Source organism: Aegilops tauschii, chromosome 5 (genome assembly GCF_002575655.3).
Source record: "Aegilops tauschii subsp. strangulata cultivar AL8/78 chromosome 5, Aet v6.0, whole genome shotgun sequence".
Classification (NCBI taxonomy): Eukaryota; Viridiplantae; Streptophyta; class Magnoliopsida; order Poales; family Poaceae; genus Aegilops; species Aegilops tauschii.
Genome location: NC_053039.3, coordinates 13,082,142 through 13,097,792, shown reverse-complemented (window position 1 = coordinate 13,097,792; position 15,651 = coordinate 13,082,142). Strand labels below are relative to the sequence as shown.

General features: G+C 44.1%; 1 protein-coding gene across 1 annotated transcript in view; it reads left to right on the top strand.

The window, feature by feature from the left end:
* Positions 1 to 7,968, top strand: part of LOC109766002 (neutral ceramidase-like) — an 84,011-nt gene extending 76,043 nt beyond the window's left edge. The window contains exon 5 of the mRNA XM_020324772.3: positions 7,225 to 7,968. Within this exon, the coding sequence (XP_020180361.1) occupies positions 7,225 to 7,782 (558 nt within the window). The 3' untranslated portion in view covers positions 7,783 to 7,968. The remainder of the gene's footprint in view (positions 1 to 7,224) is intronic.
* The last annotated feature ends 7,683 nt before the right edge of the window (positions 7,969 to 15,651 follow it).

Genomic DNA, 15,651 nt, shown 5'->3' with positions numbered 1-15,651 from the left:
AGTTTCGTCAGCATGACGGTGTGGTGACGATGATGATGTTCTACCGACGCAGGGCTTCGCCTAAGCACCGCTACAGTACTATTGAGGTGGACTATGGTGGAGGGGGGCACCGCACACGGTTAAAAGATCAAACGATCAATTGTTCTGTCTCTAGGGTGCCCCCTGCCCCCGTATATAAAGGAGCAAGGGGGGGAGGTGCGGCCGGCCAGGAGGGGTGCGCCAGGTGGAGTCCTACTCCCACCGGGAGTAGGACTCCCTCCCTTTTCCTAGTTGGATTAGGAGTGGAGGGGAAAGAGGAGGGAGAGAGGAAGGAAAGGGGGACTCCCTCCCTTTCCCTGCCCTGGACGCCTCTCCTCTTCTCCACAAAGGCCCACTATGGCCCATTAAGCGCCCGGGGGGTTCCGGTAACCCCTCGGTACTCCGGTAAAATCCCGATTTCACCCGGAACACTTCCGATATCCAAATATAGGCTTCCAATATATCAATCTTCATGTCTCGACCATTTCGAGACTCCTCGTCATGTCCGTGATCACATCCGGGACTCCGAACAACCTTTGGTACATCAAAACATATAAACTGATAATATAACTGTCATCGAAACGTTAAGCGTGCGGACCCTACGGGTTCGAGAACTATGTAGACATGACCGAGACACGTCTCCGGTCAATAACCAATAGCGGAACCTGGATGCTCATATTGGCTCCCACATATTCTACGAAGATCTTTATCGGTCAGACCGCATAACAACATACGTTGTTCCCTTTGTCATCGGTATGTTACTTGCCCGAGATTCGATCATCGGTATCTCAATACCTAGTTCAATCTCGTTACCGGCAAGTCTCTTTACTCGTTCCGTAATACATCATCCCACAACTAACTCATTAGTTGCAATGCTTGCAAGGCTTAAGTGATGTGCATTACCGAGAGGGCCCAGAGATACCTCCCCGACAATCAGAGTGACAAATCCTAATCTCGAAATACGCCAACCCAACAAGTACCTTCGGAGACACCTGTAGAGCACCTTTATAATCACCCAGTTACGTTGTGACGTTTGGTAGCACACAAAGTGTTCCTCCGGTAAACGGGAGTTGCATAATCTCATAGTCATAGGAACATGTATAAGTCATGAAGAAAGCAATAGCAACATACTAAACGATCGAGTGCTAAGTTAACGGAATGGGTCAAGTCAATCACATCATTCTCCTAATGATGTGTCCCATTAATCAAATGACAACTCATGTCTATGGCTAGGAAACATAACCATCTTTGATCAACGAGCTAGTCAAGTAGAGGCATACTAGTGACACTCTGTTTGTCTATGTATTCACACATGTATTATGTTTCCGGTTAATACAATTCTAGCATGAATAATAAACATTTATCATGATATAAGGAAATAAATAATAACTTTATTATTGCCTCTAGGGCATATTTCCTTCAAAGTTTGCACCAACTCTCAAGGCGAGAAAGGGCAATGCACGGTACCATAGAGGCTAGAAAATTGTGGAAGGTTGAGAGTGCGTATAATCCATGGACTCACATTAGTCATAAAGAACTCATATACTTATTGCAAAATTTTATTAGCCCTCGAAGCAAAGTACTACTACGCATGCCCCTAGAGGGATAGATTGGTAGGAAAAGACCATCGCTCGTCCCCGACCGCCACTCATAAGGAAAGCAATAAAAGAACACCTTATGTGTAAAAATTGTCACACAACTTTCACCATACGTGCATGCTACGGGACTTGCCAACCTTAACACAAGTATTTCTCAATTTCACAATTACTCAACTAGCACACTCTAATATTACCACCTTTATATCTCAAAACACTTATCAAGTATCAAACTTCTCATGATATTCAATGAACTCAATATGGATGTTTTTATTATGCTCATCTTCGATGCCTATCACATTTGGATTAATTTCACAAATAAAGCAAATTACCATGCTGTTTAAGACTCTCAAAATAATATAAGTGAAGCATGAGAGATCAATAATTTCTATAAAATAAAACCAGCACCGTGCTCTAAAAGATATAAGTGAAGCACTAGAGCAAAAACTATATAGCTCAAAAGATATAAGTGAAGCACATAGAGTATTCTAACAAATTCCGAATCATGTGTGTCTCTCTCAAAAGGTGTGTACAGCAAGGATGATTGTGGTAAACTAAAAAGCAAAGACTCAAATCATACAAGACGCTCCAAGAAAAATACATATCATGTGGTGAATAAAAATATAGCCCTAAGTAAAGTTACCGATAGACGAAGACGAAAGAGGGAATGCCTTCCGGGGCATCCCCAAGCTTAGGCTTTTGGTTGTACTTGAATTTTACCTTGGGGTGCCTTGGGCATTCCCAAGCTTAGGCTCTTGCCAATCCTTGTTCCATAATCCATCAAATCTTTACCCAAAACTTGAAAACTTCACAACACAAAACTTAACAGAAAATCTCGTGAGCTCCGTTATGGAAAGAAAACAAAACACCACTTCAAGGTACTGTAATGAACACATTCTTTATTTATATTGGTGTTAAACCCACTGTATTCCAACTTCTATATGGTTTATAAGCTCTTTTACTAGCCATAGATTCATCAAAATAAGCAAACAACACACGAAAAACAGAATCTGTCAAAAACAGAACAGTCTGTAGCAATCTGTATCTAACGCAAACTTCTGGAACTCAGAAAAATCTACCAAAATAGGAAGACCTAGATTATTTGGTTATTGATCTACTGCAATTGGAATCAGTATTTTATCACGTTCTGGTGATTTTAAACAATTGTTTTTGTGAACAGAAAGTTTCTAGAATTTTCAGCAAGATCAAATAACTATCATCCAAGAAGATCCTATAGGTTTCACTTGGCACAAACACTAATTAAAACATAAAAACACATCTAACCATAGTCTAGATCAAAGATTTATTACTAAACAGGAACAAAAATCAAGGAACTAAAATAAAATTGGGTTGCCTCCCAACAAGCGCTATCGTTTAACGCCCCTAGCTAGGCATAAAAGCAAGGATAGATCTAGGTATTGCCATCTTTGGTAGGCAATCCATAAGTGGATCTCATAATAGATTCATAAGGTAATTTAATCTTATTTCTAGGGAAGTGTTCCATGCCTTTCCTTAACGGAAATTGGAATCTAATATTCCCTTCCTTCATATCAATAATTGCACCAATCGTTCTAAGGAAAGGTCTACCAAGAATAATATGACATAAAGGATTGCAATCTATATCAAGAACAATAAAATATACGGGGACATAGTTCCTATTTGCAACAATAAGAACATCATTAATTCTTCCCATAGGTTTCTTGATAGTGGAATCCACAAGATGCAAGTTTAAAGAACAATCATCAAATTCACGGAAACCTAGCAAATGACACAAAGTTTTTGGGATCGTGGAAACACTAGCACCCAAATCACACAAAGCATAGCATTCATGATCTTTAATTTTAATTTTAATTGTAGGTTCCCACTCATCATAAAGTTTTCTAGGGATAGAAACTTCCAACTCAAGTTTTTCTTCATAAGATTGCATCAAAGCATCAACGATATGTTTAGTAAAGGCTTTATTTTGACTATAAGCATGAGGAGAATTTAGCACGGATTGCAACAAGGAAATACAATCTATCAAAGAGCAATTATCATAATTAAATTCCTTGAAATCCAAGATAGTGGGTTCATTGCTATGTAAAGTTTTAACCTCTTCAATCCCACCTTTACCAATTTTTGCATCAAGATTTAAAAACTCCGAATTATTGGGACGCCTTTTAACTAAAGTTGACTCATCTCCAGTCCCATCATTATCAAGATTCATATTGCAAAACAAATATTTAATAGGAGACACATCAATAACTTTTAGATCTTCATCTTTATTTTCATAAAAACTTTCTGGTTTAGCGGCCATCTTATTAACTAAGGTGGCCTGCTTATCCGAAATTTCGGCTATTATTTTTTCAAGATGAGCAATCTGAGATTTCAAACCATAAAATTCCTTAGACATGTCATCAAGCTCTTTATTCATGTACTCCATAAAGCCTTTTTGTTCCTTAAGCTCATTTCTAAAGAAATTATTATGCTCAAATTGTCAAGTCATAAAGCTTCTGACGTTGCTTTCAATCTCTTCCAACCTTTTAACGTGAAGATCACCAAATCTAGGCAGGGCCATAAAGGCAACAAGCAACAAGAGACAAGCAAAAAAAGGCGAACGGAAAAGAAGGCGAATAAAACAGTAAGGGTGAAGTGGGGGAGAGGAAAACGAGAGGCAAATGGCAAATAATGTAATGCGAGGGATAAGAGTTTGTGATGGGTAATTGGTATGTCTTGACTTGTGCGTAGACTCCTCCGCAACGGCGCCAGAAATCCTTCTTCCTACCTCTTGAGCACTGCGTTGGTTTTCCCTTGAAGAGGAAAGGGTGATGCAGTAAAGTAGCGTAAGTATTTCCCTCAGTTTTTGAGAACCAAGGTATCAATCCAGTAGGAGACCACGCTCAAGTCCCACGCACCTACACAAACAAATAAGAACCTTGCAACCAACGCGATAAAGGGGTTGTCAATCCCTTCACGGCCACTTGCAAAACTGAGATCTGATAGAGATGATAAGATAATATTTTTGGTATTTTTATGATAAAGACTAAAAGTAAAGAAAGCAAAATAAACGGTAATAGAAATAACAGTAGATTAATATGATAGAGCATAGACCCGGGGGCCATAGGTTTCACTAGTGGCTTCTCTCAAGAGCATAAGTATTACGGTGGGTGAACAAATTACTGTCGAGCAATTGATAGAATTGAGCATAGTTATGAGAATATCTAGGTATGATCATGTATATAGGCATCACGTCCGTGACAAGTAGACCGACTCCTGCCTGCATCTACTACTATTACTCCACACATCGACCACTGTCCAGCATGCATCTAGAGTATTAAGTTCATAAGAACGGACTAACGCTTTAACCAAGATGACATGATGTAGAGGGACAAACTCATGCAATATGATATAAACCCCATCTTTTTATCCTCAATGGCAACAACAATACGTGTCGTTTCCCCTACTGTCACTGGGATCGAGCACCGCAAGATTGAACCCAAAGCTAAGCACTTCTCCCATTGCAAGAAAGATCAATCTAGTAGGCCAAACCAAACTGATAATTCGAAGAGACTTGCAAAGATAACCAATCATACATAAAAGAATTCAGAGGAGATTCAAATATTGCTCATAGATAATCTTGATCATAAACCCACAATTCATCGGATCTCGACAAACACACCGCAAAAGAAGATTACATCGAATAGATCTCCAAGAGAATCGAGGAGAACTTTGAATTGAGATCCAAAGAGAGAGAAGAAGCCATCTAGCTAATAACTATGGACCCGAAGGTCTCAAGTAAACTACTCACACATCATCGGAGAGGCTATGGTGTTGATGTAGAAGCCCTCCATGATCGATGCCCCCTCCGGCGGAGCGCTGGAAAAGGCCCCAAGATGGGATCTCACGGGTACAGAAGGTTGCGGCGGTGGAAATAGGGTTTTGGCTCCTCTGCTGATGTTTTCGGGGTACGTAGGTATATATAGGAGGAAGAAGTAGGTCGGTGGAGCTACGAGGGGCCTACGAGGGTGGAGGACGTGCCCAGGGGGGTAGGCGCGCCCCCTGCCTTGTGGCCTCCTCGTTGATTGCTTGACGTCCACTCCAAGTCCTCTGGATCACGTTTGTTCAGAAAATCACGTTCCCGATGGTTTCATTCCGTTTGGACTCCGTTTGATATTCCTTTCCTTCGAAACACTAAAATAGGCAAAAAAAACAGCAATTTTGGCTGGGCCTCCGGTTAATAGGTTAGTCCCAAAAATAATATAAAAGTGTATAACAAAGCCCATTGAACATCCAAAATAGATAATATAATAGCATGGAACAATCAAAAATTATAGATACGTTGGAGACGTATCAGGCCACGGTCGTTCCCGCCGCCGCCACCAGATCACCCCTTGTAGCGGGGAGAGCCACGCGAGAGGGATCCACCGCCCCGGCCGCGAGACGCCATGTTGGTAGAAGACTTGAAGCCGCCGGAGCCGTGGTACTAGGCCATGCGCTGGTCGAAGTTGGACAGCATGGCGAAGAGCTCATCGAGGGTCGCAGGTGTGACACAGGCGTCGAGAGCAGACACCAGAGGTTGATAGTCCGCCTCCAGCCCATGAATGATGTACAAGACAAGCTCATCATCCTGGATAGCTTTGCCCGCCGCGCCCAGCTCATCGGCATAGCCACGCATGACGGCGAAGTAGGAGGCAACCGAGAGGTTACCCTTCTGCGCGTTGATGAGGGAGGTGCGGATGTTGTTGATGCGACTCGCCAATTTTGACGAGAGCATGGCAGCAACCATCGTCCAGAGCGCGCCCACCGTGGTGAGCATGGTCACCGTGACGAGGACCTCTTTTGTGAGGTTATTCAGCAGGTAGCCAAGGACCTGTTGATCCTCCCGTACCGATATAGGGTGGAGAGGGTTGGGCAATGAAGTCTCCTTGCCATCCTTGGTGGTGACGAGGAGCTTGGCCGGCTCCGGGTCGGTGCCGTCGACGTAGCCGAAGACACCGGCACCGCGCATCTGAGGTGTGATCTGCGTGCGCCACAACACGTAATTCGTGCGAGACAACTTCTCTGTAAGCTGACTATTGAGACTAGGCGAGAAGGAGCCGGAGGAAGACATGGCTAGGCTAGATGGGTTCGACAGAAGCTCTAGATGGGAAAAGGAAAGGCTCTGACTACCATGTGCGAAGCGGAAAACGTCTTACCTCATCAAGAGGGGCGCCGTGCATGTTATAGGCAGGGGCGCGAGTCCCTGATAACGCATACAATTGAGAGCTTATAGGAGAGGTTACAACTTGGAGATCAAGCTAGGAAGAGATAGGGTTATGGTTACAGAAGATAAACCTCCTAGCCTACAACCGAAGGACTCCTGCTAAGATACGTTACAATGCGCCCAATGACACGCCCAAGGATGTTTAACACGTGCATGCTCAATATTGATTTTTAACAGGTATGTGATTTTTTGCTTCGGTATCCCCCTCCCCCCCTAAATATATTCCATTTGGTTTTTTGGTATAAACGTTCCATAATTATGGTAGTTGGCTAAAGATCTGATATCTCGGTGACCTGAATTTCCAGTTATTGTTCCATCAAACATATAAAATGCATGAATGATTCATTGGAGTGAATATGTGTTTTGCAGGGTGCGTCGACATTGTACGGTCCCCAAACCTTGAGTGCATACATTCAAGAGTTTCAGAAAATTGCCACGGCTATGGACCCTATGGTTGCAAACAAAGGATCCCACCAAACAAACACCCTACCTCCTGACATGTTGGACAAGCAAATTGGACTGCTATTAGTTGTCATTCTCGACTCGACTCCTCCTGGTGTTCACTTTGGGGATGTCAGCTCCGACATCACAGCAAACTCAGACTTTCGGAAGGGCAGTACCGTGAATGCTACGTTCCATACGGCCTGTCCAAGGAATGATCTTCTAACAGACGGTACCTTCGCGCTCGTTGAGAGGCTGAATGGTGACAACTGGATTCCTGGCTACGACGATGATGATTGGTCTTTGCGATTCAAGTGGTCGAGGCCTTCGAAACTCAGTCCGGAGAGCTTTGCGACGCTGGAGTGGACCATTCCTGAAGATGTTGTCCCTGGTGTTTATGGGCTATGGGATTTTGGTGCCTCCAAGCCGCTGATAGGGTCGATTGAGCATTTTACAGGTACCTCTCGCGCGTTTGCAGTGCGTTAAGCAATACACAACTTGTGACGATGTCCGAGAACTGATGTTCTTTATGCTTTTGTTACAAGCAAATGTATAGCGTGTACATTAGGGAAAATACATCCCACTATCGGGTGCATGTTCATATTATCCTATCATGTGGACATATCTAGTGTTTTGCAATAGCGCATGCCGTTTCCGGATACTGTATGTACGTCGTGGATTCACGCACGCATGACTTACTGTCTGTTGGTAAAGCCCATATCCTTTTGCCTTATTCCTCATGAACAGAGTTAACACTGGATTGGGCAAATTTGGACTCGATTTGTTCCCCCTTGAGAGACTATATGGTTCAGGTTGTACCGTCATGCAGATTAGATGTATATGTTAAGGCTGATATGCATGCAGATTGGATGCCATGTTGTATGGACATATAATTAATCCATGGTTGACCAATGTTCTCATCATGTGAGGTTTACCGCCTTTGAGCTGTTTGATGGCTAATTCTCTGGCAAGATTGACTGATGCAATTCATGGGAAATGGAAAATGGCAGTTCACAGCCTGGCACTAGAGTAGCATTTTCAAGCACAATGCTGCAAGAGTATGTGAGATGTTTTTGAATGAGTTACTCCATACTCATGTCATGCTTTGGTAACAAAACAAATGATATAGCATGTGGGATATTTCGTCATTTTGTAAGACACCGTTTGGATAATTTTTTGAGTATGTGCATCTTGCAGCAAGATGGAGAGCCCAGGCGTGCCACCCTAAACATACCCACTTATCTTTTGGATTTGGATATCTACTTACCTTTCGCATACGCTCGCATTTCACTTGTGGACCGACCGCCGGCGCAGCCACATCTGCTGGTTGGCCGGGCTCAACCCTGCCCAGCAGCTGAAAGATCGTGAATGTTAGGGGAGGGGTGGCGTTTTAGGCTTGAACAAATGCAGAATAAAACTAGCATTTAATTTGTCAAGCACAAAACCTAAATCGACTAGGCTCACCCATGTGCACCAACAACTTATGCTAAGCAAGATAAACAACTAAGTGATAGCAAGATATATATCATGTCATACTATGGTTATCACAAAGTAAAGTGCATAAGTAAAGGGATTGGGTAAGAGATAACCGAGGCACGCGGAGACGACGATGTATCCCGAAGTTAACACCCTTGCGGATGCTAATCTCCGTTTGGAGCGGTGTGGATACACAATGCTCCCCAAGAAGCCATTAGGGCCACTGTAATCTCCTCACACCCTCGCACAATGCAAGATGCCATGATTCCACTAAGGGACCCTTGAGGGTGGTCACCGAACCCGTACAAATGGAAACCCTTGGGGGGCGGTCACCGAACCCGTACACTTTGGCAACCCTTGGGGGCGGTCACCGGAACCCGTACAAATTGTTTGGGGCAATCTCCACAACCTAATTAGAGACCCCGACGCAAGCCCGGAGCTTTACGCCACTATGATTGAGCTCCGAGACACCACCAACCGTCTAGGGCACCCAAGCACCCAAGAGGGACAAGCTCTAGGGTACCAAGCACCCAAGAGTAATAAGCTTCTAAACTTTTCACTTCCATGTATCACCGTGGAGAACTCAAATCGATGCAACTAATGCAATGACAAGGGCACACGGAGTGCCCAAGTCCCTCACTCTCAAATCTCATCAAAGCAACGGAAGCTATGGAGGAATATGAGAGGAAGAACAAGAAGGAGAACACCAAGAACTCAAAGATCTAGATCCAAGGGGTTCCCCTCAGAAAGACGAGAAAGTGATTGGTGGAAATGTGAATCTAGATCTCCTCTCTCTTTTCCCTCAAGAACTAGCAAGAATCATTGAAGGATTTAGAGTTAGCAAGCTCGAAGAAGGTCAACAATGGGGGAAGAACACGAGCTCAAGAGATAAGAACCAGTGGGGAAGAAGACCCCCTTTTATAGGTGGGGAAAATCAAACCGTTATGCCCACAGCCCGGACACAAGTGGTATTGCTGCTCCTGGGAGCGGTACTACCACTTAGTGAGGTAGTTTCAGTAGTAGCAGTGCAATAGCAAAAAGCATCGAGGTGGTAGCGCCGCCGGAGCGGTACTAAGTGGTACTACTACGCCCTAGTACCACTCTACTTCCCCTGAGTGGAAAAGGATACAAAAGCAATAATATAACCAGAGGTTCCTACGGTAGTAGAAGGCCGGAAGTACCGCGCAAGAGGTACTACCGCAGACCAGAGCGGTACTACCGCTAGAGTGCAACAAAGACCTAAGTAAAACAGATGGATGCAGGAAAACCAGAACTGCCATAACTTTACAAATAAGCTCTGAATTGAGCAAACTCAATCTTGTTGTATAGTGAGAAGAGGCAGTAGAAAAATGCAAAGGTATAGAGATGCGAAACCTCTATGAACGAAGAACAAAAACCCCAACATTGAAAACATCATAGAAGATGCATGTGAACTCCGTTTTCGATGAACTCAAGCTTGTCATGAAGATGATCATAAGCTCTAAAACTCAAAAATAAAAACACCAAACACGAACCAAGAAAGATGATGCCAAGGATGCAATGGTTTGAGCTCTCTATGAGTGATACGATCAAGCACTCGCTTGAGAGCCCCCCTTGATAGTATGACAATCGATCCTAAAATCCGGTCTCCCAACTAACACCATGCGACCGGTAAAATAGAAAACCTATTAAGGGCAAACCTTTGCCTTGCTATAATCCACTTGAGCTAGATGATGACGATCTTGTCCTCCTCGGGATGGACCACCTTTCTTGATTGTGTTGGCTCGACGAAGACTAGTAGAATTCTCCCCCATACTCCACTATGGGTGAGCCACTCTTCGACACATCTTCACAAGTCCATTGCCACCAAATGGACGACAAGCTTCAAGTACTTGATCTCTTCATCAGTACTGTTCTTCATGATGCACCACTTGAACTTGCACACTGCAATCTTGATGGCGATCACCACTTGATGTCATCCTCCATGGGTTGTATGAGATCTTCCTCTTGATGCAAGTCCATGGAAACAGACCTAACCCCACATAGAACTCTCACGCAGACCATGTGTTAGTACACAACGCGTAATGGACATTGCTTACCATACCATGGGATCACTTGATCCCTTTCGTTACATCTTCTACACTTTGCGTGTTGATTAACTTGATTCACACTTTAACTTAGTCTTGATCAACCATGTATCATGTATTCTACTAGACCAATCTTTGGATAATTCCTTGAATAGCACCTTGGTCATCTTATAAACTCTTTGAAACAAACACATGGCTTCAAGAAATGCCCATGGACAAATCCTATGAATATAACTCAAGACAATCGTTAATCCATAAAGAATGTCATCAATTACGAAAACCACACATGGGGGCACCATGCTCTTTCAGCAGCTCGTCGGCGAGCCTCTATCGGCCATCAAGTGTGATGATTGCTGGCGGCTGGTGCTACGCCTCAATCGTCTTGACCACGGACAAAACATCCTAGATGGGTTTTCTACAAGTTGAAATGGACGGAGTGAGTGCAATCAACTAGATGTTCTTGAGATTTGTTACAATTTGAAACTCATTGTTTGATTTAATTTTTATGTAGAAAGGATGTTTGTTCTGGTATTGAAAAAAGAGTACATTGATCTATTGATAAAGAAAACTCTACTAGATGTTGGTGCACTAGTTGTTAGAGACGAGACTACGGGAAGCACAATGTTCAAGTTTGAGAAGGCAGAGAAGAAACAAGTGTCAAGCTTGAGAAGCCAAGAGAGAAGAGCAACAATGTAGACAATGAACATGAGATGGAAAAAGTACTGATTGGACTATTAGGCACGGTCAAATAAATTTGTGTATTTTTCAAGAAGTTAAGTTTTGGAGGTTTAGTTAAAATATTATTTTTCAGAGAAGCAAATATAAGGAGTCAGAGGATGATCATATAGAGCCTAAATTTTAAGGGACACTCTAATCCATCGGTCCACGGCCCATCTGGGAGAGACATGGAAGAAGTGAATGAAACTATTTCTCATCCTACCCCATAAAAAAATTCTCGTCCTCTATTGGAAGAATTGATTTTAGCCCCCCCCCCCCCAAAGCTCGTTCGCCTTCGATCTTATGCTCCTTTCTTTGGTTGCCTTGCTCTCAACCCCCTCCGGTACAACATGTCTTTTGCAGATTGACCCCTTGGCGCTGTTATCTGCTCAGTTAGCTACTACTCCCTCCGTTCCTATATAAGTCCTTTTAGACATTTCAAATGGTCTACAACATATGGATGTATGTAGACATATTTTAGAATGTAGATTCATTCATTTTGCTCCGTATGTAGTCACTTGTTGGAATCTCGAAAATACTTATATCTGGGAATGGAGGGAGTAGTAATGTAACGCCCACGATGCGGCTATATCTCCCACGTGTCGAGGCACGACTTAGAGGCATAACCGCATAGTGGTTTTGTCGCAAGAAGGGTCATCTTCACACAATCCCATGTAATGAACAAGAATGGGATAAAGAGTTGGCTTACAATCGCCACTTCACACAATACATGAATATATATATATCATACATCATCCAAAATACAAACATATAGACCGACTACGGTCAAAATCCAGATGAAAATAAGATAACCCCAAATGCTAGATCCCCGATCGTCCCAACTGGGCTCCACTACTGATCATCAGGAAAAGACACATAATAACGACCACATTCCTCGTCAAACTCCCACTTGAGACCGACCCCATCATCTGCACTGGCATCGTCGGCTCCTGCAACTGTTTTGGTAGAATCTGTGAGTCACGGGGACTCAGCAATCTCACACCCCCGAGATCAAGACTATTTAAGCTTATAGGAAAGGATGGTGTAATGAGGTGGAGCTGCAGCGGCAATAAGCATATATGGTGGCTAACTTACGCAAAAGAGAGCGAGAAGAGAAGCAACGGAGCGATCGTCATCTAGCAATGACCAAGAAGTGATCCTGAACTCCTACTTACGTCATACATAACACAGACCGTGTTCACTTCCCGGACTCCGCTGAGAAGAGACCATCACGGCTACACACGCAGTTGATGTATTTTAAATTGGGTCAAGTGACAAGTTCTCTACAACCGGACATTAACAAATCCCCATCTGCCTCATAACCGCGGGCACGGCTTTCGAAAGATAATACCCTGCAGGGGTGTCCCAACTTAGCCCATCATAAGCTCTCACGGTCAACGAAGGATAAACCTTCTCCCGGAAAAACCCGATCAGTCTCGGAATCCCGGTTTACAAGACATTTTGACAATGGTAAAACAAGACCAGCAAAGCCACCCGAATGTGCCGACAAATCCCGATAGGAGCTGCACATATCTCGTTCTCAGGGCACACCTGATTGTCCAAGCTTCCGATAGGCCAGACCAGAGTTGCCCCTGGTGGCCACCGGCGACTGACAGGTTGGACCAATACTCAGAGGAGCACTGGCCCGGGGGTTTAAAATAAAGATGACCCTCGGGCTCTAGAAAACCCGGGGGAAAAAGGCATAGGTCGCAAATGGTAAAACCAAGGTTGGGCCTTGCTGGAGGAGTTTTATTCAAGGCGAACTGTCAAGGGGGTCCCATAAATCACCCGACCGTGTAAGGGACGCAAACTCAAGGAACATAAACCCGGTATAACAGTAACTAGGGCGGCAAGAGTGGAACAAAACACCAGGCATAAGGCCGAGCCTTCCACCCTTTACCAAAATATATAGATGCATTAATTAAATAAGAGATATTGTGATATCCCATCATATCCATGTTCCAACATGGAACAAACTTCAACTTCACCTGCAACTAGCAACGCTATAAGAAGGGCTGAGCAAAAGCGGTAACTTAGCTAAACAACGGTTTGCTAGGAAAGGATGGTTAGAGGCTGACATGGCAATATGGGAGGCATGATATAGAAAGTGATAGGTAGCGCAGCATGGCAATAGAGCGAACAACTAGCAAAGCAAAGATAGAAGTGATTTCGAGGGGTGGTCATCTTGCCTGCAAGGTTCTCAGAGTTGTCGAAAGCTTGATCCTCGTAAGCGTACTCAACAGGTTCCTCGTTCACGAACTCGTCTCCCGGCTCTACCCAAGACAAGAACACAAACAAACGGAACCACAATCAACCACGAGAAATGCACAAGCAACATGATGCAAAACATGTATGATATGCAAGATATGATATGCGATGCATATGCGTGCTCCGGAAGGAAAATGATGAACATGGCAGTAACTTGGCAAACCAAGCATGCCACTGGAAAGATGAGATGATTTCGGTCGAAATCGATATAAAGATCACCGGAAACGGATGCACGATTTGCAAATGGCAAGCAAAACAAGAATGACGCGAATCTGCGATAAACAGCATGATAGCACTTAAAATGCAACAAGCAACAATGCTACAGCACTCCAACATAGCAACAAAGCACATGACAGTAATCTACAGGAGATGCTTGACAAAAGATGAACACTGAGATACCGCTAGATCACAACATATCAGTCTCAAACAAGCATGGCAAAAGTGCAAAAGATAACAGGTTCACAGACTTAGTGAAAAAACTGGACATGGCAGAAAACAGCATCAGGTAGCAATGTTCAGAGCATGAAATCAACACGCTACAAGAACTTAACATAGCAAAACAAGGCTTGGAAGTGTTCTACTAAATGCATATGACAAAAGTCCCTTACTGACCATAAGCCAAAAAGGACCAGAAGATATGATGGCAAGCATGTAAACATAGCAAGTTTCGTTATCAGGTTTCAGACTTGGCAGAAAACAGAGCATGGCAGAAATAATAATATGTAGGCCTCTTTGTGAGCTTGATGTACTCACTACAGAGCAATGCATGACAAACCAAGAATACCTCCAGCAAGCTGGCATGTTTAAGGAGCTATCCATGGCAAGAACAACAGCATAGCATGTATGGATCAACTACAATAAGCTTGGCAAAAATTGCATATCATGTTAGGAATCTGCCAGAAATATTTTATAGCAAAAGTAGAGCAAGATTGAGTCATGCTATAGTTCTCCATAATTGCAAACAAGGGCAGGAATGGATCAATTACAACTATAGCTACAAAACATCCTTAATGAACATCTCCAAAATATTCATGGATCTCTCTGTAGCATCAAGTTTACGTGGCAACCAAATAACAGCAGACAAGGACTTAGAGAAATCACTAAGTCCCTGAAATCAGAAATATTATGGGGCCTAGTTTGCATGCTTGTGATAGTCACCACAGAGATCACAAAAATACATGGCATACACCACTGGAAAGATGGCATGGCATACTTCAAAACACATGTAGAGCTCATGCCCAAAAGATGCACAGATTAAATGATACAAAAATGACAAATCTCCAAGTTCTGTTAAGAACCAGCAGATAACAGCAACTAGCCCTCTTGCAACAGAGATTTGGGCATCAAGATGACCTCTAATGAACATGGTGCAATTGAACAAAATGTAGAGCATCGTGAGACGAATAATTTGACATATTACATGCGCGAATCGGAGCTACATGCAAGGAGTTATGCAACTAGGAACATGGGCAAAATGTTGTAAAAACTTGAGGACTTGGACGAAATTTAGGGATCGGGGGAAAAAGTCAACGCTCACATTCCAGATCGGATCGAGCCTTCAAGCTCGACGGGGCTTCGGCTCCGGCGGCGCTGCTCGCCGGCGACGGGAGGGAGAGGTGGCGGCGCGGCCGGGGGTCGGAGGAGATGGAGGAGAGGCGCGGGGCGGCGCCGGTGGCGGCGCACGGCGCGGCGAGCGGCGCCGGCGACGGCCGAAGACGAGGGCGGTGATGGTACGGCGACCGGCGGCGGCGGAGGGAGTCGGCGGCGGCACGACCGGTGGGCGGCGGCGCGAGCCGCGGGAGGGCGCGGGCGGCGGGCGGCGGAGCTG